This window comes from Gymnodraco acuticeps, unplaced genomic scaffold, assembly GCF_902827175.1.
Source record: "Gymnodraco acuticeps unplaced genomic scaffold, fGymAcu1.1, whole genome shotgun sequence".
NCBI lineage: Eukaryota > Metazoa > Chordata > Actinopteri > Perciformes > Bathydraconidae > Gymnodraco > Gymnodraco acuticeps.
The window spans coordinates 36,455-63,052 of record NW_022990353.1 but is presented as its reverse complement, the minus strand read 5'-3'; the positions used below and the strand labels follow the sequence as shown (position 1 = coordinate 63,052).

At 41.9% G+C, this 26,598-nt stretch overlaps 1 protein-coding gene across 6 annotated transcripts; it reads right to left on the bottom strand.

Annotated features, from left to right (window-relative positions):
* Nucleotides 1–609: 609 nt before the first annotated feature.
* nap1l1 (nucleosome assembly protein 1-like 1) lies at nt 610–25,982 on the bottom strand. 6 transcript variants are annotated; one of them, XM_034224005.1, is made up of 16 exons: nt 25,853–25,982; nt 22,820–22,858; nt 21,589–21,677; nt 15,381–15,483; nt 13,649–13,790; nt 13,413–13,505; nt 12,847–12,975; nt 12,055–12,126; nt 11,828–11,967; nt 9,744–9,889; nt 9,559–9,578; nt 9,070–9,192; nt 6,385–6,417; nt 5,845–5,895; nt 4,070–4,106; nt 610–2,066 (listed from the first exon to the last, which is right to left on the bottom strand). In XM_034224005.1, the coding sequence occupies exons 1-15, from the start codon at nt 25,969–25,971 to the stop codon at nt 4,101–4,103; spliced, it is 1,305 nt and encodes a 434-aa protein (XP_034079896.1). In that variant the 5' UTR covers nt 25,972–25,982; the 3' UTR covers nt 610–2,066; nt 4,070–4,100. The 6 variants fall into 6 exon arrangements, with proteins under 6 accessions (XP_034079896.1, XP_034079897.1, XP_034079892.1 ...); XM_034224006.1 differs by having other exon boundaries at nt 610–2,063; XM_034224001.1 differs by lacking the exon at nt 4,070–4,106.
* Between the last annotated feature and the right edge of the window lie 616 nt (nt 25,983–26,598).

Genomic DNA, 26,598 nt, shown 5'->3' with positions numbered 1-26,598 from the left:
TTGTTCGACGCTTTTATCCAAAGCGACTTACATACTCAATACTGTGGACAATCCCCACAGGAGCAATTTGGGGTGAAGTGTCTCCGGGACACAACGACAAGCTGACTGCAGTGGGGTTTGAACCCGTGACCCGAACACCAACGCTCTAACCACTGCGCCACACGCCTCTAAAAAATAATATCAATAACAAATCGATGAACTAGTCTAGTTCATCGATTTGTTTATACTAGTAGTCTAGTTACTAGACAACAGTATAAACCGTTAGTTTTATTGCATTTGAATAACGGGAAATATTCAGTGCACATTACCCAACATGACTGCCTTTGCATTAACACAAATAAAATGGTAGGGCAGTAGACCAATGGAAACCAATGGACTCGTTAATTTTGCCCCAGATACAATTTAATACCAGACCTTTTTTAGACCTTGAATATCAAAAAAGACTTTAAGGATCGGCAGAGACCCTGATATTATTTACACCACCAAGTTTAATTTGTAGAAATATATTGGAAAAAGAAAGACGTTGACTATTGTGAAATCTCGGTTTTGGTCCCAAGTGATTCCAAGACATCAAACACATGAACACAAAGAAAGTCATCAAACCACATGTCCATGTTTAACCAATTTATTAATGAACATACACGTACAGTTATTGAGTACATTAGTATTTTTGTAGCATAGCATTTTGCCTTGACAACAGCTGCTCAGAAGGACCCTACACAAACCCTGTCCAATCAACATGATCTGAATACTCCCTGCAGAAGGAGAAGTACCCTGGCTCTCCACAACTTCAACTAAAAAAGGCATTATTAAAGAAAGATGAAGGGGTCGATGGGGGGGTGGGCAGGCTACGGTTTATTCTCCCCCTCCTGGATGTTTTTAAGTATTGCTCTGACATGCTTCCCCGTGGCTTTCTGGGTTAACAGAGGAAGGAGTTTAGGGAGGGAGGGTTGGTCGAAACAATTCCCCTTTTTCTTTCACAGTGATAAAGACCTCAGGGGCTGAGCTGAGGTCCGATTTAAGTCACCTGACTAGTCACCAATTAGTGAAATGAGGTATAAAATAAAAGGGGGCGTGAACCTGGTTTACACTTTTTCATAATCTGTGCTACATGTGTCCAAATCTGGTCCTAGAGCCTAATCCTCCACCGGTAAGAAAAGGCAAGGCAATGCACTTTTAAAAACCCAGATAGCACAAGTCTCCACACTTTACTAAATGCTGCTTACAAGGATGATCTCACAGCTAACCACCGATAGGACGCCACACAATAGAAAAGACAACGCCACTGCTAGCCTAAGAACTCTGGAATGTTATAGAGACTCGACCACTGACGACAAAAAGGGGCGAAACACTTCCGTTTTTTGTTCAATTTGAGATTAAGTCCGTCAAGTTTGTGGAGAAGCGTACTGGAATGTGTCGAGAGCGGGAAAAGTAGATCCAATGCTCAGTGAAGTGGAATAAACTGGAATGACACCTCCGTCCTCCCCCATGAAAACAAAATGAAATGCTACAGTGCTTTTACATGTGCTTGAGCGGCTAAAGGTTAAAAATGTTCACTTGGGACGACCAGAGCTGACCAACCAGGAGCTTTGATCGGAGAAAAGGGGCGGGATGAAGGGAATAAGTTGGCAATGCAGTCTAAACCACAGCTGTTGTCTAAGAGCAAATACAACAAAAGACTTCACAAGAACCCAAACTAGTTTTAGCAGTGAAGAGACGACTCATGCTTACTTTGAGGGACTTTTTTTCATCCTGTATTATAGCTATTGTACAGAGAAAAGAGAAGGAAATAACAGGTCTAGTAAAATACTATGTATATCGAGCCTCTCAGCTCCCAGTATATTACCGTACGTTTTGTAACAAAAATCTTGAAACCTTTGTTCTTCTTCAAATTCTCTACCAAGAAAAATACAAAACATTATAAGGCGGTAAGTAACTATTTTTTTTTCGTGTTTTAAATGTTTATTTTTTTTTAATGTTCTTTTTTTTAAGATTTGAGAAGCAGTTGATCCTCAATCAGCCGGGTTTCACTGCTGCTTGCACTCAGCTGGGGGGACTGCATCCTTCTGAGGGAGAGCAGAGGTGGGTGTTAAGACGTGGAAGAAAAACACTCAGACACACACACACACTCACTGCATTCCAAAACAACTGAAAATCAAACAGCAAAGCCAAGTAAACACAGTTCCTCACCTCCCGGATATTTAGCACACACGCAGATATGAACGTGGGGAATATGACGGAGATATTTTTGATTGAATTGTCCTGAAGAATCTGCCGTTGAAAATAGGCCATTTATTGCATAACTCTACTACGGCTGTAATCCGCAGCGAACCGCTTCAACACGAGTATTTCGGTTTATTCACCGCATTCTTTTTGTTATTCTACAGTATTGTTGTTTTATAGTCATTTGTTAATGTAACCCAATTTGTGTTCTTTGAAATTGAAAAGGATATCGCGTTGTGTTTGTTACTTTCGTTGCAGTTGTATATGTCTGAAGAGTAATTTGGCTTGGCTTCCTATTTTGAAGGAGAGTTAGCGCTGTTGACAGGAAGTTGTTGTTGCTATGGAAACAACGTGACGGAGATTAATGGCGAAAAAGTTATATCTACATATAAAGACGGAGAAAGTAAACTATAACGTTTATGGTTAAGTGTTAGCACCCCCCGAAGAGGCACAAGCTCTTACGTTGATATTGGAGATTTTAATAAATTCAATTTGTCAAAAAAATTAAACGGGGGGGAAAAAAACGAATATCCGAATAACGAAATTGAAACCCGAATAGTACTCCAACGAACGAATATTCGACTTAATTTGATTGCAATGACGACCAGATCAATGTCAGCTTATTTGTTGGATAAAAACCCGTTTTAATAAAAGGTATTTCTCTAATATAAAGTGGATTCGATGTACATTTTAAATACATATAAGGGAATTTAATTCAGTCCTGTGTTTATTGACCTATTGGAATGGTGTTACTCGGCATTTAGGAGGTGGTAGTCCTCCATTGGCATTATACCAGCATCAAAGCAAGTCTATAGAGAACACAAAGCACGAGAGGATCTAAAGCATGGAACCAATAGGCGCTTTCACACTGGAGTACTTTTCTTGTTTAGTTCCGATAGTTCCTGGAATTTTGCGTTCACACCAAAAAGAGAACTTAGTTCAATGAGAACTTTTACCCCTTTTCAGTCCCTGCTAGAGAGGTGGTGCTATACTGGGGAGAAAGAAGTACCAATTTCTGATTGGCTGGGCGGATTGCAAACCACGCCCCGTAAAACTCTGAAAAGCTTTGTGAAGCCGCCATTGTATTTGCTGGCATTAGCATTATTAGCATTAGCCCCGCGCACCAACGGAGAGAGAATAACTTAAGGCAACACAAAATAAAACATGGGAGTGGTGGAGATGAGGAGGTGTCGGCGTTCAGGCGATTTACTCTGAAGGCTTCAGTAGAAGCTGCTGGGAGTCCCAGCAGCTTCTACTGAAGCCAGTCCCCAACTCCGGGGACTTCCGGCCGGAGACTCCGGGCGGCAGTATACGCCGTGAAGTGGTTTGCGGCCTGCCAGTAAACCCAAAGCAGAAGAAGAAGAAGTGACGTCAGCGGCTTCATTTGCCTAATCCTCCCTCAGGGACTTATTCCGGTGTGAACGCGATCTGTACTTAGTTCCATGGGGGAACTAAGTACTTGGTGTGAAAGCGGCCCTTGATGCTAAAATGTGTATTTAAAAAACAAACAGAATTCATGATAGACGAAAGTCCCCTCCTGACAGAAACTCAAAACGTTGTGTAAGTTCAACATGGTGGAGAAATAAAGACGAAAGGGGAGGGCTGGACTGGCTTCAACATACAGAAACAATACAGGTGCAAATGCAGACGTCACTATGGGGTTAAAGAGAAACAAAAACCAACAGCAAACCGGTGGGTTAGTAATTAGGGAGGGGTGCAGCACGGCAAAAGAGGAAGGGGTGCAGAGAGATGAATGGAGGATGGAGAAACGGAAGGAAAACTAAAAAGGTGTTTGAGAGGGAAAGGGGTGATGGTAGTAAGCTGACAATTCACAAGCTGTACCTACCAGGAGAGGGTTATTTTTCTACTGTCATCACTTAAACCTAGTGAGGAAAAATTTAAAGAATAGCTGACAAAGGATGCCAAAGTGACCGGAGGTGAAGCAACATCAATGAATAGGAGAAACACAAAAAGCCAAAAAACCAGCAGAATACAGAATGTCAAAGACGCCTTTTTTGGATTTGAAAGGAAGCAGAAGTCATGCTTGTTGTATCGTGAAGTACACTGCAGGAAGTGTGCTTTTAATATATTATGCATCTGGACATTTTGCACTTTTTATTTGTTATTATGTGCAATGACTTGTTGCAACAAACAACCGAATTGGGATTTATAAAGTTAATTTTATCTTGTTTTAACCCTTAGATGCCCGAGTGACTGGACCCTACACTCTTCCATAAGTGGGTCAAAAAGGACCCGTAATAGAATAAAGTGTTATTATGCTATTTTTGTTAAGAAAAATCACTTTTATTATATTTTGGTTCACACTAGAAATATTTAATTTTTCAGAATTTATTTTGTAACATTTTGAAACATATCGATGCAAAGATATCGCTATTCTGAGACCCTCACAGTATTCCAGTCTCTTTTCTCATCTCCTCTGTCTACTCATAGCCCACCCCCCATCAATCCATGCCGGCTGATCAAGTTTGATAGTCCTATACCCCCCCCCCCTAACCTTCCCTTATATTGTAAAGCGGTTTTGAGTCCTTGAAAAGCCCTATACAAATATAATGTATTATTATTATTATACTGACAGGTATCAGATCTTGCTGTGTAAAATAATCTTCCTGAGAGGTGTCACTTGTGATGTCGTCTGTGTCCTACAGTGAATGTATTCCTGACAGCCACAGGTGATAAGAATCAAAGGTTCCCATAGAAAATGCATGCGGGTCATTTTTGACCCACTTATGGAAGCTTGGGGTAGAAATACAAAAACTACAATTTCTTAAAATTTAAATTTAAAATTTGAACGGCATGATATCCAAAACATGTTTGAGGAATAGCTGGAATATGAAATGATAAAAAAAAATGTAATTACAAAGATACTTCAAGAAAAAACCACCTCACCGGGTCAAGAAAGACTTATGCATCTAAGGGTTAATACAGTTTAGCTTGTATAACTTTTTCTGCTGTCTGTACAATGTTTTTTATTTAATTCACAGCTGCTTTACCTCCACCAGGAAGGCAGTGAAGCAGAAACTAGTACAAGAGGAAGAGGACTTTGTATTTTTTTGTAAATCTCAGTGAAATGACGAGAAACCTCTGCAGTTTGTCATTAAAGTGCTTTCTTTCAAAACTACTTCCTAAAGCTACATTTTCTCCAAGACAAAGAAAGCTCTGGAATTGAGGCTCAAAGTGAGTTTTGTATAAGTGTCCTCCTCCTACTTCTCTTCAATGCATATAATACTGGATCTGTGTGTTGCAAAAGGTTAATGTTTTAGTAGCAACATGCAACAGCAAGACCTCACTGATTCTAAAAATACGGTTCAGGTCAAGAACAATGTAAGCAAACCAGAAGCTGGTGCACGATGAGATGCATTTGACAGAATGTATTCTGTATGTTGAGCAGCTGTTCTCGACCTGCAGCTCAGGCGTAATGCTTAACCTCTCACTGTGACATTAAAGTTCCCTCAGTGTGTGGAGAGAGATCAATGGCCGACAGTGAGAGGCGCTTTACTTTTTGGGAAAGAGCCTCCTGAGCCAGAAAAGTTGAGAAGAGCTGAGCACGGTCTTTCTCCTGACACCAGAGATCTTTAGAAAAGGGTGTGAGTGTGGTCTCACCTTGGGATCATAGTCGGGGTCGTTCTCCTCGTCTGCCTCCTCCTCTCCTTCCTGCACACACAGCAAAGTAAAAAAACGTCAGACTCCTCCATGTCTTCAACTCTAAAAGGATGCAGAGCTTAAATGTTATGTTCAATTATTTGTGTACAGTAAAAGGACAATGTGCAATGTGCAACCACTAGAGGTCTCAGTCAAAAAATATGAAAACACTAAGTCTGTTTGATGGGAGTCGGCTTCTTCCTGATTCTGTCAATGTTCAGTTTTTGATGAAAGCAGATCTCCGACTCTCCTTGATGTTTTCTTTGTCTGATAACTAAAGATGCAGAAGCTCCATGACTAAAATTATTCATCCGATTTAAGTACAGAGGTAAAACCACAAAGATCCAAACTGTGTATTGTGACAATGTGGCTTATTACTGATTAAAGTCAGTTTATAAGGAGATACAACATCCTTACAGTTGCGTGTTACCTTGATATCAAATTACACATCTCTTGGGAGTTTAAAATATTTATAGAAAGATTAGGGATGGTTAGTCTTACCTCATCGTCTGCCTCCTCTCCCTCCTCATCATACTGTAAAACAAAAACATGGAAGGAAAAAAACCATTAAAATTGCTTAATATTTCTACCCCAAATTCAGTAAAAAATGATCCTGATACTTTAAGTTTATTCCACTTTAAAACGACCAAGGTATCATGTATTGGAAGAGTTTATAATTCTCTTTACTATAAAGCCAAAAAACTATGAAACAATGCTATTTTTTACTAGCAGTCTGTCGCTAAGGAGAGCAGGCTGTCTGTCGCTAAGGAGAGCAGGCTGTCTGTCGCTAAGGAGAGCAGGCTGTCTGTCGCTAAGGAGAGCAGGCTGTCTGTCGCTAAGGAGAGGCAGGGCTGTCTGTCGCTAAGGAGAGCAGGCTGTCTGTCGCTAAGGAGAGCGGCTGTGTCGCTAAGGAGGAGCAGGCTGTCTGTCGCTAAGGAGAGCAGGCTGTCTGTCGCTAAGGAGAGCAGGCTGTCTGTCGCTAAGGAGAGCAGGCTGTCTGTCGCTAAGGGGAGCAGGCTGTCTGTCGCTAAGGAGAGCAGGCTGTCTGTCGCTAAGGAGAGCAGGCTGTCTGTCGCTAAGGAGAGCAGGCTGTCTGTCGCTAAGGAGAGCAGGCTGTCTGTCGCTAAGGAGAGCAGGCCTGTCTGTCGCTAAGGAGAGCAGGCTGTCTGTCGCTAAGGAGAGCAGGCTGTCTGTCGCTAAGGAGAGCAGGCTGTCTGTCGCTAAGGAGAGCAGGCTGTCTGTCGCTAAGGAGAGCAGGCTGTCTGTCGCTAAGGAGAGCAGGCTGTCTGTCGCTAAGGAGAGCAGGCTGTCTGGTCGCTAAGGAGAGCAGGCTGTCTGGTCGCTAAGGAGAGCAGGCTGTCTGGTCGCTAAGGAGAGCAGGCTGTCTGTCGCTAAGGAGAGCAGGCTGTCTGTCCGCTAAGGAGAGCAGGCTGTCTGCCGCTAAGGAGAGCAGGCTGTCTGGTCGCTAAGGAGAGCAGGCTGTCTGGTCGCTAAGGAGAGCAGGCTGTCTGGTCGCTAAGGAGAGCAGGCTGTCTGGTCGCTAAGGAGAGCAGGCTGTCTGCCGCTAAGGAGAGCAGGCTGTCTGCCGCTAAGGAGAGCAGGCTGTCTGCCGCTAAGGAGAGCAGGCTGTCTGGTCGCTAAGGAGAGCAGGCTGTCTGGTCGCTAAGGAGAGCAGGCTGTCTGGTCGCTAAGGAGCGCAAACTGTCGCTCTGTCGCTAAGGAGCGCAAACTGTCGCTCTGTCGCTAAGGAGCGCAAACTGTCGCTCTGTCGCTAAGGAGCGCAAACTGTCGCTCTGTCGCTAAGGAGCGCAAACTGTCGCTCTGTCGCTAAGGAGAGCAGGCTGTCTGCCGCTAAGGAGAGCAGGCTGTCTGGTCGCTAAGGAGAGCAGGCTGTCTGGTCGCTAAGGAGAGCAGGCTGTCTGCCGCTAAGGAGAGCAGGCTGTCTGCCGCTAAGGAGAGCAGGCTGTCTGCCGCTAAGGAGAGCAGGCTGTCTGCCGCTAAGGAGAGCAGGCTGTCTGCCGCTAAGGAGAGCAGGCTGTCTGTCGCTAAGGAGAGCAGGCTGTCTGTCGCTAAGGAGAGCAGGCTGTCTGGTCGCTAAGGAGAGCAGGCTGTCTGGTCGCTAAGGAGAGCAGGCTGTCTGTCGCTAAGGAGAGCAGGCTGTCTGCCGCTAAGGAGAGCAGGCTGTCTGTCGCTAAGGAGAGCAGGCTGTCTGGTCGCTAAGGAGAGCAGGCTGTCTGCCGCTAAGGAGAGCAGGCTGTCTGCCGCTAAGGAGAGCAGGCTGTCTGGTCGCTAAGGAGAGCAGGCTGTCTGGTCGCTAAGGAGAGCAGGCTGTCTGGTCGCTAAGGAGCGCAAACTGTCTGCCGCTAAGGAGAGCAGGCTGTCTGCCGCTAAGGAGAGCAGGCTGTCTGCCGCTAAGGAGAGCAGGCTGTCTGGTCGCTAAGGAGAGCAGGCTGTCTGCCGCTAAGGAGAGCAGGCTGTCTGCCGCTAAGGAGAGCAGGCTGTCTGCCGCTAAGGAGAGCAGGCTGTCTGCCGCTAAGGAGAGCAGGCTGTCTGGTCGCTAAGGAGAGCAGGCTGTCTGCCGCTAAGGAGCGCAGGCTGTCTGTCGCTAAGGAGAGCAGGCTGTCTGGTCGCTAAGGAGAGCAGGCTGTCTGCCGCTAAGGAGAGCAGGCTGTCTGCCGCTAAGGAGAGCAGGCTGTCTGGTCGCTAAGGAGAGCAGACTGTCTGCCGCTAAGGAGAGCAGGCTGTCTGTCGCTAAGGAGAGCAGGCTGTCTGCCGCTAAGGAGAGCAGGCTGTCTGCCGCTAAGGAGAGCAGGCTGTCTGTCGCTAAGGAGAGCAGGCTGTCTGCCGCTAAGGAGAGCAGGCTGTCTGGTCGCTAAGGAGAGCTGTCACCAAGGAGTCAAGGAGTGCAGACTGTCGATCTGTTGCTAAGGAGAGCAGACTGTCGCTAAGGAGAGCAGACTGTCGCTCTGTCGCTAAGGAGAGCAGACTGTCGCTCTGTCGCTAAGGAGAGCAGACTGTCGCTAAGGAGGATCAAGGGACTATTTGCCTTCATATCAATCCGCAGAAAGAAGTGCGGCCAATTTAACGACAGCTAAGGACAACAAACATCAGTTTTCTCCATCGTAATAACCGAGATAATGCCCAGCGAGGAGCTCAATAACTAAATTAAAGAACGCCACCACTCACATCATCATCATCATCCTCGATGGCCTCTCCTGTGAAGTAGAGCACCGCCCGGGGAACGATACGCTCACGGATGAAGTGGCCAATCTCAAAGTCTGCAGCAAGGACCGCCTCCGAGTCCTCATCCTAAAGAAGAGGAAAAAGTATTTTTTTATATATATTTTGTATTGACAGCAAAACAGTGTTTTTTCAAGTTTGTCGGTCCGAAATGCCCTTTTTATGTCCCAACTGTGGATCAATAAAGTACTTCTTATCTTATTGTCAGATATGCAGATTTGTTATGTTCAGGTTTAGAAAATAACATATTGAATTCTCTTTTAAATGGCAAAGGTTAATATGGAAAAAAGTTAGTTATTTAGCTGAACAGCCAATATATACTTTACCCTGGAAATCTCAACTAGAGTGGAGGGTCTTTATTGCTTTTGCTGTGTTAGTCAAGATACATAGAGTCTATAAGGAATGTAAAAGTGTAGATTAAGTACAGCGACTTACCAACTCCCCACTTTCTGGAACTGTAAAGAAACAGAGAATCAAAGTCAGTTAACCAAACATTTTCTAAAATACTGAAACATTTGAAAATGTGATATATTGTCAATATACTGTATTATTGCCTGAAACAAAAAACAAATACTGAATCATCTCTGAACGCTTTAAGATAATTAATATTTCTGCCTTACCCTCTGGGGGGGTGAAGAAGTTGAAGAAGGAGTCGTTGGGCACCGTTTTGGTGACCGTCCTCACCGTGCCGCGGCCCTTGTGCTTCTGCTTCTTCTTGATTGTTTTCAACGTAACATTTTTGCCCTTTGTCCAGTCAATCGTGCAACTGTGGTGAAAACACGAGAACGATCAGCATCCAACAGAGTAAAGTACACACATCCTTTACACAAGTAGAAGTACAGATACTTTAAAAATACTCTGGTGAAAGTAGAATTACTGATTAAACTTCTTTACTCAAGTCAAAGTAAAGAAGTTTGGGCTTTGAAATGTACTTAAGTAAAAAGTACCCATAACTAGCATCTGTTTTAAAGAGTACATGACCTCCCTTTATATTAATAGAACAATAGGCGCTTTCACACCAAGTACTTTGCCGTACTTCGCTCATCAGAACTCTTTAGTTCTGATGAAGATGAGCAGATCGCGTTCACACCGGAATAAGTCCCTGAGGGAGGATTAGGCAAATGAAGCCGCTGACGTCACTTCTTCTTCTTCTTCTGCTTTGGGTTTACTGGCAGGCCGCAAACCACTTCACGGCGTATACTTCCGCCCGAAGTCCCCGGAGTTGGGGACTGGCTTCAGTAGAAGCTGCTGGGACTCCCAGCAGCTTCTACTGAAGCCTTCTGAGTAAATCGCCAAAACGCTGACACCTCCTCATCTCCACCGCTCCCATGTTTTCTTTTGTGTTGCCATAAGTTAGTCCCTCTGCGTTGGTGCGCGGGGCTAATGCTAATAATGCGAGCAAATAAAATGGCGGCTTCACAAAACTTTTTGGGAGTTTTACGGGGCGTGGTTTGCAATCTGCCCAGCCAATCAGAAATGGGAACTTTTTTCTCCCATGAAAGTACCTGCTCTCTAGCAGGGACTGAAAGGGGGTGGAAAGGTTCTCATGAACTAAGTTTTAGTTCCGGATTTATTTGGTGTTGGCAACATTTCCGAACTATATATCGGAACTGTACTGGGAAAAATACTGCGGTGTGAAAGCGCCTAATAATGTCATTGTTAGCTAATGAATGTTTCCATGCTGAACAACGGCAACGTTTCCATTGGTCCCTCTTCTTTAGAGAAGACTAGGAAATGATGGATACACGGATCGTGTTCAAATCAATTGGCACGCAATGACTCTAAAGAATAATGATCACGCCACCAAACACACATTCAGACTAAAGGAACCAGCTGTTTGGAAAATGAGAGAAGTAGAAAGTACAGGTATTTGAGTTCAACATGTAAGAAGTAGAAAGTACAGGTATTTGAGTTCAACATGTAAGAAGTAGAAAGTACAGGTATTTGGGTTCAACATGTAAGAAGTAGAAAGTACAGGTATTTGAGTTCAACATGTAAGAAGTAGAAAGTACAGGTATTTGGGTTCAACATGAGAGAAGTAGAAAGTACAGGTATTTGAGTTCAACATGTAAGAAGTAGAAAGTACAGGTATTTGTGTTCAACATGTAAGAAGTAGAAAGTACAGGTATTTGAGTTCAACATGAGAGAAGTAGAAAGTACAGGTATTTGAGTTCAACATGTAAGAAGTAGAAAGTACAGGTATTTGAGTTCAACATGTAAGAAGTAGAAAGTACAGGTATTTGAGTTCAACATGTAAGAAGTAGAAAGTACAGGTATTTGGGTTCAACATGTGAGAAGTAGAAAGTACAGGTATTTGAGTTCAACATGTAAGAAGTAGAAAGTACAGGTATTTGTGTTCAACATGTAAGAAGTAGAAAGTACAGGTATTTGTGTTCAACATGTATGAAGTAGAAAGTACAGGTATTTGTGTTCAACATGTAAGAAGTAGAAAGTACAGGTATTTGGGTTCAACATGTAAGAAGTAGAAAGTACAGGTATTTGGGTTCAACATGTGAGAAGTCAAAGTAAAAAGTCGTCAGTAAAATAAGTAGTGGAGTAAAGTACTGATACCAGAAATATGTCCTCAAGTAAAGTAACAAAGTATTTGTACTCAACTACTTCCCACCTCTGGTATCTAAATAACATCTTGGGAGTGTAGTTGGAGAGGTTTTCGATATCAACTTGAATTATTATGGATTCTCACCCTGTGCAGCACATGATCTCCGGACCGTCGAAGGAGAACGGGTCGTTCTCGTCGGGCTCTGACCTCATCTTGTAGGTTTTCGTCAACAAAGTGTTTGTGAAGAAGTCGTTGGGCTCAAAGAGGAACTCTAACGTGAAGCTCTGGGGAAGAACAGAGAGATCACATTTACAGCCTGTTCAAAGATAACACACTGGTTTACAAGTTTGTTTTGAACACTTCTTACTCACCATGGGCTGTTCTAGGACTGAGAACTTTACTTTAATATCTTGTAAATGTTTAAGGATGGGTTCGTCGTGTTCCTGAGGAGAGAAAGAACAGCATTCACAAGAGCAACCAGTACTAGTTTCTGATTTAGGAATATATACAGATACAATGTTTTCTCATAAGGCCTGTGTCCATAGAGCGCATTTGTCTGAACACCAGGGTCTTTTTTTTCAATTCATAGCAATGAGAACAGAGCGCATACACACTCATGCGGACACTAGGGCTGTACCTGAATATTCCTTTGTTGGAGTACTAACTCCAATATCAACGTAAGAGCTTGTGCCTCTTCGAGGGGTGCTAACACTTAACCATAAATGTTATCGTTTACTTTCTCCGTCTTTATATGTAGATATTACTTTTTCTCCATTAATCTCTGTCACGTTGTTTCCATAGCAACAACAACTTCCTGTCAACAGCGCCAACTCTCCTTCAAAATAAAATCATGTCCATACAAAATAGGAAGCCAAGCCAAATGACACTTAAGACACACAACTGAAACAAACGTAACACAATGCAATATCCTTTTCAATTTCAAAGAACACAAATTGGGTAACATTAACAAATAACTATAAAACAACAATACTGTAGAATAACAAAATGAATGCCGTGAATAAACCGAAATACATGAATCTGCCTTTCTGCCAGAAAAAGACACTTTACAGACACACTTTCCACACTAGTGGGCGCTATGCTCAACACAACTACAGGTGGAAGTAAACACTGCGTCTCATTTTGAGCCGTCAGAACGAACGTACCTGCAGCATGTCGCTGAGCAGATCCACGTTTTTGAAAACCGTCGACCAGAACTCTGGGATTCCTTTGGGGTCTTCCTTCTCCTCGTCCTTCTTCTCCTCCTCCAGCTTGGCCTTCTCCTTCATCTCGTCCTAGTGGAGGAAGAAAGGTTCTCTTAAATATGATGCTTGATCAGGCTTCCCCCCCCCCCCCACACACATATCATGCCATGTAAAACATTCTCACCGCCTACAACCCACACATCGGTTAAAGAAAAACGAGCCCAGAGAAAGCAAGTCAACGCTGATATCTGGAATCAGTCATTGTGATAAAACCAGTTTTCATGCCGTTTGAAATAAAGACTCACTTCTTAACAACAATTCAAGAGACAATTGCTTAAGATTTAACAAGATTGATTTAAGACATGGCAGCTCTTTTTTTGATGAATTAATTGAATACTTTTAAAGGGTCAGCAGGAGCCCCTTTATTTTGGGAAGGGAGGTTTTTTTCTCATCTGGATGCATCATATGTTACATGCATGATATGAAGGTGTTCAGACACACAGGGCGCATGCAGGCGTCACCTGTACCTGCTTACTTACTGTCAGCTCTTCCTCCTCATCTGCTTTCCATTCACACTCTTCATCAGTGGGCTCATAGGCTGCTTTCACTATGTCGCTTCTCTGAAGAAAGGGAGAGAAACAAAACAATAAGCATGAGGCATCATCCAGACAACAACAAGCACATAGAACATTGTTTCAGCCTTTCACAAAACCTATATAGCTGCAATACAAGTCACAATAAAGGGAGTGTATGACTGACGTACTTTGTCGAAGAGGGGCTGGTAGAGGGCCGCGTACTTTCTCTCCAGTTCATGTACTTCTTCGTAGAACTTGGCCTCAATGTGGGCACATTTGACCTGCAGATTCTTCAGGGCGTTCACACGTCTCTTTACGACCTTTGGTAAACTGTGGCAAGACAAAATGGACAAGTATGAGGACTATCCTGTGCAAAGAAAGTGCTCTACAATGCTCAAAATGTTAGAAAGGGGGAGGTAAAGGGGACGACATGCATAAAAAGGAACGTCCACCCCAGAAAATAGCACGCCAGTAATAACCAGCATGTTTTAATCGAGTTAAATGACATCCTTTGCATGATGGGAAGCTGGTAGAAGGCCAATTAAAATCACCTTATTCTCATTCAGTGATTTTGAGATTGATCTCCAGGCTGAGTGTTTCCGCAGTATTGGAGATTATAAACTCCGGCACTATCCTCACAAGGGGATGCGTTTGGGATGTTGTAGCGGTTGAGTTTGTTGTTGACTGCCTAATACTTGACAAGATGATCAAAGATGATGGTTTTGCTGATAAAAGCAGCAGTGGGTGGCACAGACGAGACTAGGGCTGCCGACACGTGTATTTTGGTGTATTCACGGCATTCATTTTGTTATTTTATAAATATTAACCCAATTTGTGTTCTTTGAAATTGAAAAGGATATCGCATTGTGTTTGTTACTTTCGTTGCAGTTGTATATGTCTTAAGTGTAATTTGGCTTGGCTTCCTATTTATGGATATGCTTTTATTTTGAAGGAGAGGTAGCGCTGTTGACAGGAAGTTGTTGTTGCTATGGAAACAATGTGACAGAGATTAACGGAGAAAGGTAATATCTACATATAAAGACGGGGAAAGTCAACGATAACATTTATGGCTAAGTGTTAGCACCCCCCGAACAAGCTCTTACGTTGATATTGGAGATTTCAATAAATTCAATTCCAAACAAAACGAATAACGAAATTGAAACCCGAATGGTACTCCAACGAACGAATATTCGGGTACAGCCCTACGAGACACCAGACTACATTCACTGCAGCATCCCACACTACCACTGGTTTGTCTCTGCTGCAGCAGCTCTGCCCTAAATGACAAATCACCTCGTATTATATCCATCATATCATTGACCCGCCTGTCAACAGATCCATTAGTTGAGCCAGGGTTGCCCCGCCGGCTCTGATCCTCATTTTAAAACGCATTTCTAAAAATGTTATTCAACCCAATCACTCAGGCAGAGGTTGTGTATAAAACTAGTAAGTGCTATGGACAGTCTGGCACTAATGTACAATTTTCACAGACTTTGAAGTGACTTTTATTTTGTATATATTGATTGCTGTGCTTTTCATTTATGTCTTAATGTGTGCATATATATATATATATATATATATATATATATATATATTTGGGATTGTGGGAAACAGTATTTCGATTTCTCCGTCTGTACATACGAACTGAAAGATTGACAATAAAAGTTGACTTTCGAGAGAAGGCTGTAGAGACAGAAAGGAGAGAAGAGTGTGTGTTAGGAGTTATTTATGATTTTACTAAACTGCCAATCTGCCGCTACCACCTGCACGTCATCTCTAATTAACTCAAGATAGCTTGGCAGTGTGTGGCAGGTAAAGAGAGCGAGGAAGCATCTGTGTGTGTGTGAATTCTGCAGTAATGTAGACGTGCAGCTCCAAAAGACCACGTGAGGCTGCAGATGTGATAAGATGGCGTCTCACCTCTCCATGTAGCCTGACGGCGATCCGCTGAGCCCGTCGAGCCTCTCCTGCAGCGCGGCCAGGATCTGTGGGTTCTGCATCATCTGCACAGTCAGCTGGCGAGCTAACAACACAAACATACGGTGTCAAAAGGGAGACCTGAAGGCAGTTGCATCTTTCAGGAGCATTTTTTTTTTTCTGTGGTTGGATTCAATTAAAGGGGCCCTATTCTGCTGATGTTCAGGTGTATATCAGTATGTAGTGTCTCTACTTTAAAGAGTCCTCTCCTGCTGATGTTCAGGGTGTATATCAGTATGTAGTGTCTCTACTTTAAAGAGTCCTCTCCTGCTGATGTTCAGGTGTATATCAGTATGTAGTGTCTCTACTTTAAAGAGTCCTCTCCTGCTGATGTTCAGGTGTATATCAGTATGTAGTGTCTCTACTTTAAATAGTCCTCTCCTGCTGATGTTCAGGTGTATATCAGTATGTAGTGTCTCTACTTTAAAGAGTCCTCTCCTGCTGATGTTCAGGTGTATATCAGTATGTAGTGTCTCTACTTTAAAGAGTCCTCTCCTGCTGATGTTCAGGTGTATATCAGTATGTAACTGTTCTACTTTAAAGAGTCCTCTCCTGCTGATGTTCAGGTGTATATCAGTATGGTGTCTCTACTTTAAAGAGTCCTCTCCTGCTGATGTTCAGGTGTATATCAGTATGGTGTCTCTACTTTAAAGAGTCCTCTCCTGCTGATGTTCAGGTGTATATCAGTATGTAGTGTCTCTACTTTAAAGAGTCCTCTCCTGCTGATGTTCAGGTGTATATCAGTATGTAGTGTCTCTACTTTAAAGAGTCCTCTCCTGCTGATGTTCAGGTGTATATCAGTATGTAGTGTCTCTACTTTAAAGAGTCCTCTCCTGCTGATGTTCAGGTGTATATCAGTATGTAGTGTCTCTACTTTAAAGAGTCCTCCTGCTAGATGTTCGGTGTATATCAGTATGGTGTCTCTACTTAAAGAGTCCTCTCCTGCTGATGTTCAGGTGTATATCAGTATGTAGTGTCTCTACTTTAAAAGAGTCCTCTCCTGCTGATGTTCAGGTGTATATCAGTATGTAGTGTCTCTACTTTAAAGAGTCCTCTCCTGCTGATGTTCAGGTGTATGTCAGTATGTAGTGTCTCTACTTTAAAGAGTCCTCTCCTGCTGATGTTCAGGTGTATATCAGTTTTTTTACCTCTACTTTAAAGAGTCCTCTCCTGCTGATGTTCAGGTGTATATCAGTATGTAGTGTCTCTACTTTAAAGAGTCCTCTCCTGCTGATGTTCAGGTGTATATCAGTATGTAGTGTCTCTACTTTAAAGAGTTCTCCCCCTGCTGATGTTCAGGTGTATATCAGTACGTAGTGTCTCTACTTTAAAGAGTCCTCTCCTGCTGATGTTCAGGTGTATATCAGTATGTAGTGTCTCTACTTTAAAGAGTCCTCTCCTGCTGATGTTCAGGTGTATATCAGTATGTAGTGTCTCTACTTTAAAGAGTCCTCTCCTGCTGATGTTCAGGTGTATATCAGTATGTAGTGTCTCTACTTTAAAGAGTCCTCTCCTGCTGATGTTCAGGTGTATATCAGTATGTAGTGTCTCTACTTTAAAGAGTCCTCTCCTGCTGATGTTCAGGTGTATATCAGTATGTAGTGTCTCTACTTTAAAGAGTCCTCTCCTGCTGATGTTCAGGTGTATATCAGTATGTGTCTCTACTTTAAAGAGTCCTCTCCTGCTGATGTTCAGGTGTATATCAGTATGTAGTGTCTCTACTTTAAAGAGTCCTCTCCTGCTGATGTTCAGGTGTATATCAGTATGTAGTGTCTCTACTTTAAAGAGTCCTCTCCTGCTGATGTTCAGGTGTATGTCAGTATGTAGTGTCTCTACTTTAAAGAGTCCTCTCCTGCTGATGTTCAGGTGTATATCAGTACGTAGTGTCTCTACTTTAAAGAGTCCTCTCCTGCTGATGTTCAGGTGTATATCAGTATGTAGTGTCTCTACTTTAAAGAGTCCTCTCCAGCTGATGCTCAGGTGTATATCAGTATGTAGTGTCTCTACTTTAAAGAGTCCTCTCCTGCTGATGTTCAGGTGTATATCAGTACGTAGTGTCTCTACTTTAAAGAGTCCTCTCCTGCTGATGTTCAGGTGTATATCAGTATGTAGTGTCTCTACTTTAAAGAGTCCTCTCCTGCTGATGTTCAGGTGTATATCAGTATGTAGTGTCTCTACTTTAAAGAGTCCTCTCCTGCTGATGTTCAGGTGTATATCAGTATGTAGTCTCTCTACTTTAAAGAGTCCTCTCCTGCTGATGTTCAGGTGTATATCAGTACGTAGTGTCTCTACTTTAAAGAGTCCTCTCCTGCTGATGTTCAGGTGTATATCAGTACGTAGTGTCTCTACTTTAAAGAGTCCTCTCCAGCTGATGCTCAGGTGTATATCAGTATGTAGTGTCTATACTTTAAAGAGTCCTCTCCTGCTGATGTTCAGGTGTATATCAGTACATAGTGTCTCTACTTTAAAGAGTCCTCTCCTGCTGATGTTCAGGTGTATATCAGTATGTAGTGTCTCTACTTTAAAGAGTCCTCTCCAGCTGATGCTCAGGTGTATATCAGTATGTAGTGTCTCTACTTTAAAGAGTCCTCTCCTGCTGATGTTCAGGTGTATATCAGTATGTAGTGTCTCTACTTTAAAGAGTCCTCTCCTGCTGATGTTCAGGTGTATATCAGTATGTAGTGTCTCTACTTTAAAGAGTGCTCTCCTGCTGATGTTCAGGTGTATATCAGTATGTAGTCTCTCTACTTTAAAGAGTCCTCTCCAGCTGATGCTCAGGTGTATATCAGTATGTAGTGTCTCTACTTAAAGAGTCCTCTCCTGCTGATGTTCAGGTGTATATCAGTACATAGTGTCTCTACTTTAAAGAGTCCTCTCCTGCTGATGTTCAGGTGTATATCAGTATGTAGTGTCTCTACTTTAAAGAGTCCTCTCCAGCTGATGTTCAGGTGTATATCAGTATGTAGTGTCTCTACTTAAAGAGTCCTCTCCTGCTGATGTTCAGGTGTATATCAGTATGTAGTGTCTCTACTTTAAAGAGTCCTCTCCTGCTGATGTTCAGGTGTATATCAGTATGTAGTGTCTCTACTTTAAAGAGTCCTCTCCTGCTGATGTTCAGGTGTATATCAGTATGTAGTCTCTCTACTTTAAAGAGTCCTCTCCAGCTGATGCTCAGGTGTATATCAGTATGTAGTGTCTCTACTTTAAAGAGTCCTCTCCTGCTGATGTTCAGGTGTATATCAGTACATAGTGTCTCTACTTTAAAGAGTCCTCTCCTGCTGATGTTCAGGTGTATATCAGTATGTAGTGTCTCTACTTTAAAGAGTCCTCTCCAGCTGATGCTCAGGTGTATATCAGTATGTAGTGTCTCTACTTTAAAGAGTCCTCTCCTGCTGATGTTCAGGTGTATATCAGTATGTAGTGTCTCTACTTTAAAGAGTCCTCTCCTGCTGATGTTCAGGTGTATATCAGTATGTAGTGTCTCTACTTTAAAGAGTGCTCTCCTGCTGATGTTCAGGTGTATATCAGTATGTAGTGTCTCTACTTTAAAGAGTCCTCTCCAGCTGATGTTCAGGTGTATATCAGTATGTAGTGTCTCTACTTTAAAGAGTCCTCTCCAGCTGATGTTCAGGTGTATATCAGTATGTAGTGTCTCTACTTTAAAGAGTGCTCTCCTGCTGATGTTCAGGTGTATATCAGTATGTAGTGTCTCTACTTTAAAGAGTCCTCTCCTGCTGATGTTCAGGTGTATATCAGTATGTAGTGTCTCTACTTTAAAGAGTCTTCTCCTCCTGATGTGCAGGTGTATATCAGTATGTAGTGTCTCTACTTTAAAGAGTCCTCTCCTGCTGATGTTCAGGTGTATATCAGTATGTAGTGTCTCTACTTTAAAGAGTCCTCTCCTACTGATGTTCAGGTGTATATCAGTATGTAGTGTCTCTACTTTAAAGAGTCTTCTCCTCCTGATGTGCAGGTGTATATCAGTATGTAGTGTCTCTACTTTAAAGAGTCCTCTCCTGCTGATGTTCAGGTGTATATCAGTATGTAGTGTCTCTACTTTAAAGAGTCCTCTCCTACTGATGTTCAGGTGTATATCAGTATGTAGTGTCTCTACTTTAAAGAGTCTTCTCCTCCTGATGTTCAGGTGTATATCAGTATGTAGTGTCTCTACTTTAAAGAGTCCTCTCCTGCTGATGTTCAGGTGTATATCAGTATGTAGTGTCTCTACTTTAAAGAGTCCTCTCCTGCTGATGTTCAGGTGTATATCAGTATGTAGTGTCTCTACTTTAAAGAGTCCTCTCCTACTGATGTTCAGGTGTATATCAGTATGTAGTGTCTCTACTTTAAAGAGTCCTCTCCTGCTGATGTTCAGGTGTATATCAGTATGTAAATGTGGGATGTTATCCTTTGCAGATCATTTACATGCACAAAGCCTATATATAAAAAACACACAACAGGAAAGGGAAAACCCCAATTTCTTAATAGGGCCTCTTTAAATTAAAGTAGGGCGGCACGAATCATTGGGCCACACATCGGTATATTTTGGTTTTTAATAATTTACATATCTTATTCGGCTTTCTCAGAGGTTGTTCCTCCTGTGTAAAATAAAGTGAGGTGCGGTGAGAATGCATGTGTGACACTGAGTTATTTATAACCTCCCGTCAGCTTGCAGACCTTATGCAAAGCTTTCCTGAGTGTGGTTGCGTCCACAGATCATTTGTAGTCTGCCAGCATGAGCCTTCTTTCAAGTCTGGCTTTTAAAAAGACTATTCAAACTTGTTATAAATAGACGAGGCCAAACAGCCGTCTAAATCTATCCACAGTGAGCCGACAGGAGGCAATATAAGAGAAGCCCTGTGGATCGTTTATAGAGTATCAAAAGGATGCATGAACAGCCTTAAGATCCCAAAATAAAAACAGATTAGTGTCTGCCATCTCTGAACAGCACAAAATCATTTCATGCTAATCACATTCTCAGTTAAAGTAGCAGCCAGTATGCTTCTTCTTGAACAACTTGTACAGACCATCATTTAAACTATTACTTATGTACTAGGGATGGGAACGATTAATCGAATCTATTCAGGTATTCGATGAGAAAATGTTTTCTTTTTTTTGGGAGGGGTGCCTAAGTTGATTACATATGAGGAAATGGAATAATTCAATGTATACGACAGCGCCATAGCTAAGTGTGTCAGGTCTAAAGGTGTGTTTTGCTCCGCTCACCGGTCCCTCACAGCGGGCAGAGCTGCAGGTTAGGGCTGCTCAATTAATCGTATTTTAATCGCAATTATGGCTTGCAACGATTACGAAAACAACGTAATCGAAATAAAACGACTATTTTTTTTTATTTGAATTATACTTAAAGTTCAGGGTAATCAACTGTTAAAAAAACACTGTTCAACAAAAAATGTATCCAATAAATGGATGTTTTCAAAGTCAATGAATAATCGCAATTACAATTATTTACCCAAATAATCGAGATTATGATTTTTGCCATAATCGAGCAGCCCTACTGCAGGTGCTGATCTCTCTCTCACGTCCGGTTATACTTCACTCGCGTTCATGTCCAAATCCATCAGATCTAGCTAATGATATGGCTGCTGCCCCTCCCTACACGCAGACTCAAACCTCATCTTATGCCCAAATGTGGCGCAAATGCACTCCGCGGTTACCCCGTTGCAAGGCTCCGGCGAGTTGACGAGTGTGCTTCCCCCCCCTCCGTCACACGAGTGGGCAGCCTAAACAATAAGCGCTGCTTGGCAACCGTGTGTGGCGGCAAAGTACAAAGACATTTTGACAGGAGAGATATAGTTTTGCCGGTATTCAGCATATTTTACCGGTCATAGTCCGGTAATTATTTACACTTTAACGGAGAGTCCTACACAACAGACATGGCGTCAAAACCAAGTTATGTTTTAAGCATGAAAGCTGTAGGCCTGTAGCTGTTCAAACTGTGACCACCAGTTCAATACATTTGACAAATTCAACTTGGTTTCTTTAATTATTTGAACATGTATTTATTTATTTAAAAAGATTTGTTTATAGGATATGTACATTTCGGTTAACTGTTTTTTTTGGGGGTCGAATATACATTTGCTTTCAAATTCCCATCCCTAATCTGTACCGTTGCGTTTTTTGCAGTACGACTTACCTTTGCTGTTCTCGTCTTCTCCTGTCTCTTCCTCTTCCACATCTTCAACATCCTCCATATCTGCCGGGTCCATCTCAGGCTGGTCTTTGCTGCAGGGAGACAGAGGTCATTGTTACACAGGTGGCATGGTTAGGGTTCATCTTTCAGTGGATTTGGCCACCTTGCATGCTGTTTTGACGCGTGACCAAGCAATGAACTCTTTATTTATGCTTGGCTTCAATTATCCCAGAAAAAGGTACAACTGAAGCTTCAAAGACTGTTCATCAAACGTGAACGAATGCAACAGCTGCAGGATGTCTTCCTCAAGGTCACTTTAGTCTGTAATCGAGGGGTAGTTGTCATGTCTTTAAGAGGCCGTGCAGGAGAGATCATTAATGTATACGACAGCTGACACAGCGGATACTCACCCTCCTGACAATCTGCACAACAATATTCAAATCAAAGGCCAACTGTGAGAGACTGCGTCCTTTTCTTGATGCAGTGATGTTACGATCTGCTACTCAAATGTTGGGCTCTGAGTTTTGGCGTGGCATCCGAAACAGCCCTCACCTTGATCAAGTGGTGCAGTGATGACATATTTGTACCAACAATTGGAATTGCAAGAGAGCCCCAGCGTCAAAAAGCACGTGATCTTTTCCATGAGATATCGGAAAATTAGATATGTTGAAATCGCACATTAATGATACTTAAAACGTTTAGTTCAGCATTAAAATCTCCACATATTTACCCCATTTTGTGATTTTGGAAGCGTAAATACAATCGCTAAAAGCAAACGCTATGCTATAAAGGAAATACTGCACGGTCACATAACCACTGCTAAGCTAAAGGCGGCTAATGTTGTGCATGATGTTAAGTCTAGACACTAAATTCACCGTATTTCAGTCCTCAAATAGAACATGCATTTAGAAAAGCGTTGACTTTGAGACGAGGGAACCATAAGTGCTAAGTTAAAGTCCTTTCAGTAAGAAAAGTGGATATTGGGCAAAGGTCAATTATAACATTACCACGATGTGACTGATAATTGCTCAAATGACTTCAGGTAAGTTAAATATGGAAAAGATACGATAATATTAAACCCTATTTCATCGTGTTGACCTGGCCCAGTTCGGTGATACCACAGCAGGTGATTTCCTCTCATCTGTCAGAGACGTCATAAGTATTCGGTTGAAAGAGGAGATCGGTGGCGTTGATGTCAAGTGTTTGACACATCGCTGGAGGAAGATGTACTTACTTGTCGATGTCTGCCATTTCAGCTGAGTCTCGAGTGATGCTAAGGAGAGAAGTAATATGTTTAGAAACACTGGATAACATTCATATCCATGTGATTTTTAAATTACATTTCAGGGTCACCGTCATAGCACTAGCAAATAAACGCTGATGCTAATTATAGGATGCTTAAATTATAACGGAGGTGATGTTTAAGTTATCATATCGAGTCCACAGAAGGTCTTTTGTGTAGGTTAGTGCAAAAACACTTACATATTACACAGCTAGCATCCTAATAGACTTCTTTAAAATAAGGTCCGATCTGTTTAATACACATTTTGTTGGTTCACCTTCAATCTTACATCTACTGGTAATCATTAGAAACAGGTCATTAATGGGTCTATTTATAGATTGTTCAGCTCTGTTGCCCAGTCATGATCCTATACCCGCAAACATATTGCTGTATGTGCAATCCCACCAGGAGGAAATGCATAAAACATGGATACCTATGCAGCAGATGAGCTGAACTCAAACCTAGCCAACAGCTGAAGATGGTAATTATTGACATCGTTTTAATAAACGGCAGCTTTGACATTGATATCAGCGATACAGAAACATTAAAAATGCAAGCTGAACCAAAATAAAAAGTCTTCCTGGTGCTTAGACAGTTTAAAAGTTTCTCCAGGAATTTTCCACTTAAGCATGCAATAAATATTTCAGTTCAAACCCTTTTCTAGTCATGCATTAAACGCAGATAATATTATATTAGTTGCGCCTCTTAATCCCCATATTGGGCCATCTTTTGCGTCTCTTGTTGAATGACTGACAGCTGTACATGTTGAAGTGGATTTAAGTTGCTTCTAGGTGAGGGTTAGGCCATCACTTCTTCCGAAGGAATCACAATGTATATATAGTATATTATGTTGTCATTGTATTACAAATTAACTCAAGGCAAGCTGCACTTAAAGTTAAATACGTTTATAAAGACTCACTGTTAAACGCCATGCATAACTACAGAAAATCAGGTCTTTTGAATGTTGAAGTTGACAAACAATGATTATACAAAGCCCCCTGTTTCTGCCGCTACTTGGACTATTCCACATCGCCTTCTAACAGAAACATTAATCAAACTGTTGATCTAATTTAAGAACATTTAATAAGTGTTAATTCATGATTTATAGTATTAAATAGTTGTGATTTCATGAGAGAACTGCCAATTATCAAACCTTTTTTGAAGAGGAAGCTTTTAACTCTTAAACTATCAACTTGGGATAAGAGCACCTGCGGGGTGCTTTTCTCTCATCATTTGCCGTTCAATTTGTTTCTAAAAAACGTTAGTTTCCCTTTTTTGTTTTGATAGTAAGTGTAAATACTTATGTATAGGGGTGTGGGGGAAGCCATGCATATATGTCCTCAGTCGTTAAAAAAATATGCAAATGTCCTGTAACTTCCTTAAAAGATGATATGTATGTCTTTAGATGACATTACATAACTAATCTTCTCTATTATGTGGCCTACATTCAGTGACGATGCTGAACTACAGAGCTGATGTGACAGCTGACAATATGCTCCTTCATGCCAAATTATTGATGTAGAAAGCTTTTGGCTGCAGCACACTTGAATGAAATGTCATGTATCTCTGTTTCAAGGTGGGTTATATTATTGCTTTTTAATTAAGGGCAAGCATGATTGCAGTTTAACAATGTATGAACTGCGAGACCAGGCTCCAGCATTTCAATCAATGTACATGTCGCAAGTTCTCATAATCATCTAAAAAGCTAAGAGGATTACATTCAAGAGACATGTTTAATAGACAAGGATTGAGCTTAAAACATGTCATGTTCAGTTTGCACTGTTACTGCAAGAGAAAAGAGTATTTTAATCATCTCACACGTGTCACAAAAGCCAATAATTACCAACTAGCTACTGGACAATTAATTCAATTGAGATACCTCACTATATTTCAGACAGTACATGTATTTAATACCTTAAGTTCCACCTGGAGTACATTCACAAGCTACCCTGCAGTATACTAATTCATTCAAACTAGCTTTTACTTGTAACAGAGTATTCCTGCACTTAATTGTCAATGTAACTTACAAAAGGATGTTTAAATCCTCTCACACCTGTCACAAAATGCCGACAATTACCAACTAGCCTCTGGGCAATTCTTGTTTTCCTAGAACTGAAATGCATGCGTTACAGACTTTCTTTTTTTTACTTTCTGGCACATGCCTTTCTCTCCTGATCCTGACCAGCGACCACGTGTTGCATACTCAGGTCTAGCAAACTCATCAATGACTACGAAACCTCCCCTTGTGGATGCCTGTCTGTCTGCACAATGGAGCCACATGTGTAAACTTCATTTGGATCAAACCTGTCACGTTTACTGTCCCACGTCAAACAATGAAAGTAGCATTTGGTTCCCACAAAAAACAAGCCGAAACAGGCTAGTAACAAGCTAGTATACAGGCTAACTTTAGCCGGCCTACCCGGTATTGTCAATGCCTCAATGGGCTACTTAAGCTAGCTTGTGCTGCTCGCTTTATACGCACTATTTGGGCTGTTTAAGTGGAAAGAACAGCATCGAAAAACAATGGAACATGGATATAATATAATATCATCCAGTAAGTACTTAGTTTATAAGCATGAAACGGTGCGAATAATGTGTTGAGCTCCCTTAAGACTAGTCTCCATCCCCACCCTGTTATCATCCTGCAAAAAAAATAATTAAGGTCAAGTCCTAAAAGACACAAAACACGTGTCAAAAAATATCGACATTAACGGCCATTAACTGACGTTCTGTCGACTGTTTGAAAGCACTGATTGTCATAGCAACCCAACGGTAACGGTTATGAAATATAGCCGGGTTTTTTTTTTTGTAATCGCATAATGGTGGAGCCTCAATGGCTGCTGTCTGACTTCACTAGAGGAGGGGGGGGAAAGCGGCCTTTCTCTTCCGCAGTTCCGTTAAAGGCAGTAAATGTACCGTGTGAAACCCCGCACACGGTTCGGGGTGTTGTCCCCGGAGCTCGTTACCGGGTAGCGAGTCTCTTACCTTCGCTGTGTGACCGGAGGTGGTGAAGCGGGGCTGCGCAGTGATGAGGTCCCGGTGGAAGAAAGACACTCCGCTCCGATGGCGGTAAAAGGGAGAGAGATCCCGCCGCTTGCGCTCATATATATCCGACGTCATCACGTAAACCGGCAGTCACCGTGGCAACACTGCAAAAGGGGAGGGGCGGAGATGAGGTGCCCCAAAAAGGGGAAAGTATAAGGGATGAGGGACCACCACCATCATCATGATTAAATCCTCCTCTTCATCACCATATTCATTCTTAATTACACCATTTCTTTTGTATATTTAAATTTGGTGTAAATACTTGTCTTTATTTATTTTTTAATGTTAACCGTTTTTTTTACATTTTCTTTTTATTATCATTATATTTCCTTCTCCTTCAACTTATTTACTTATATTGTTAATGTTTGCACCAACATACACCAAATCTAATCCCTTATATGTATAACCGTACCTGGCAATAAGCTTAATTCTGATTCTGATGTTTCCTTGTTTAGCTGATGCTCAAAAAACTCTTAATAAAAGTTATTATTATTTATTTTTATTGTTGCTGTTGAATTACTTACCGCTTGAAATAAACAAGCCCGTTTCCCCGCGGTCAAACTTCTTAAAACGTGTTAATACTGTATGTTTTAGCGGAGTAGCCTATTTAATCTGTTTTTATTGGTTTATGTATAACCTGTGAACAAGTTGACACTGTTTAAAATACACTTAATTGATGGCTTGTG

Bases quoted from the DNA above. Each gene is read 5' to 3' on its own strand.
- nap1l1 (XM_034224001.1), bottom strand. From the start codon at position 25,971: ATGAGCGCAAGCGGCGGGATCTCTCTCCCTTTTACCGCCATCGGAGCG. The intron at 21,678-22,819 runs GTAAGTACATCT...GTCTCCCTGCAG, and splicing joins GAAATGGCAGACATCGACAA to CAAAGACCAGCCTGAGATGG. The intron at 11,968-12,054 runs GTGAGTAAGAAG...GTTCTTCCCCAG, and splicing joins CAGTCCTAGAACAGCCCATG to AGCTTCACGTTAGAGTTCCT.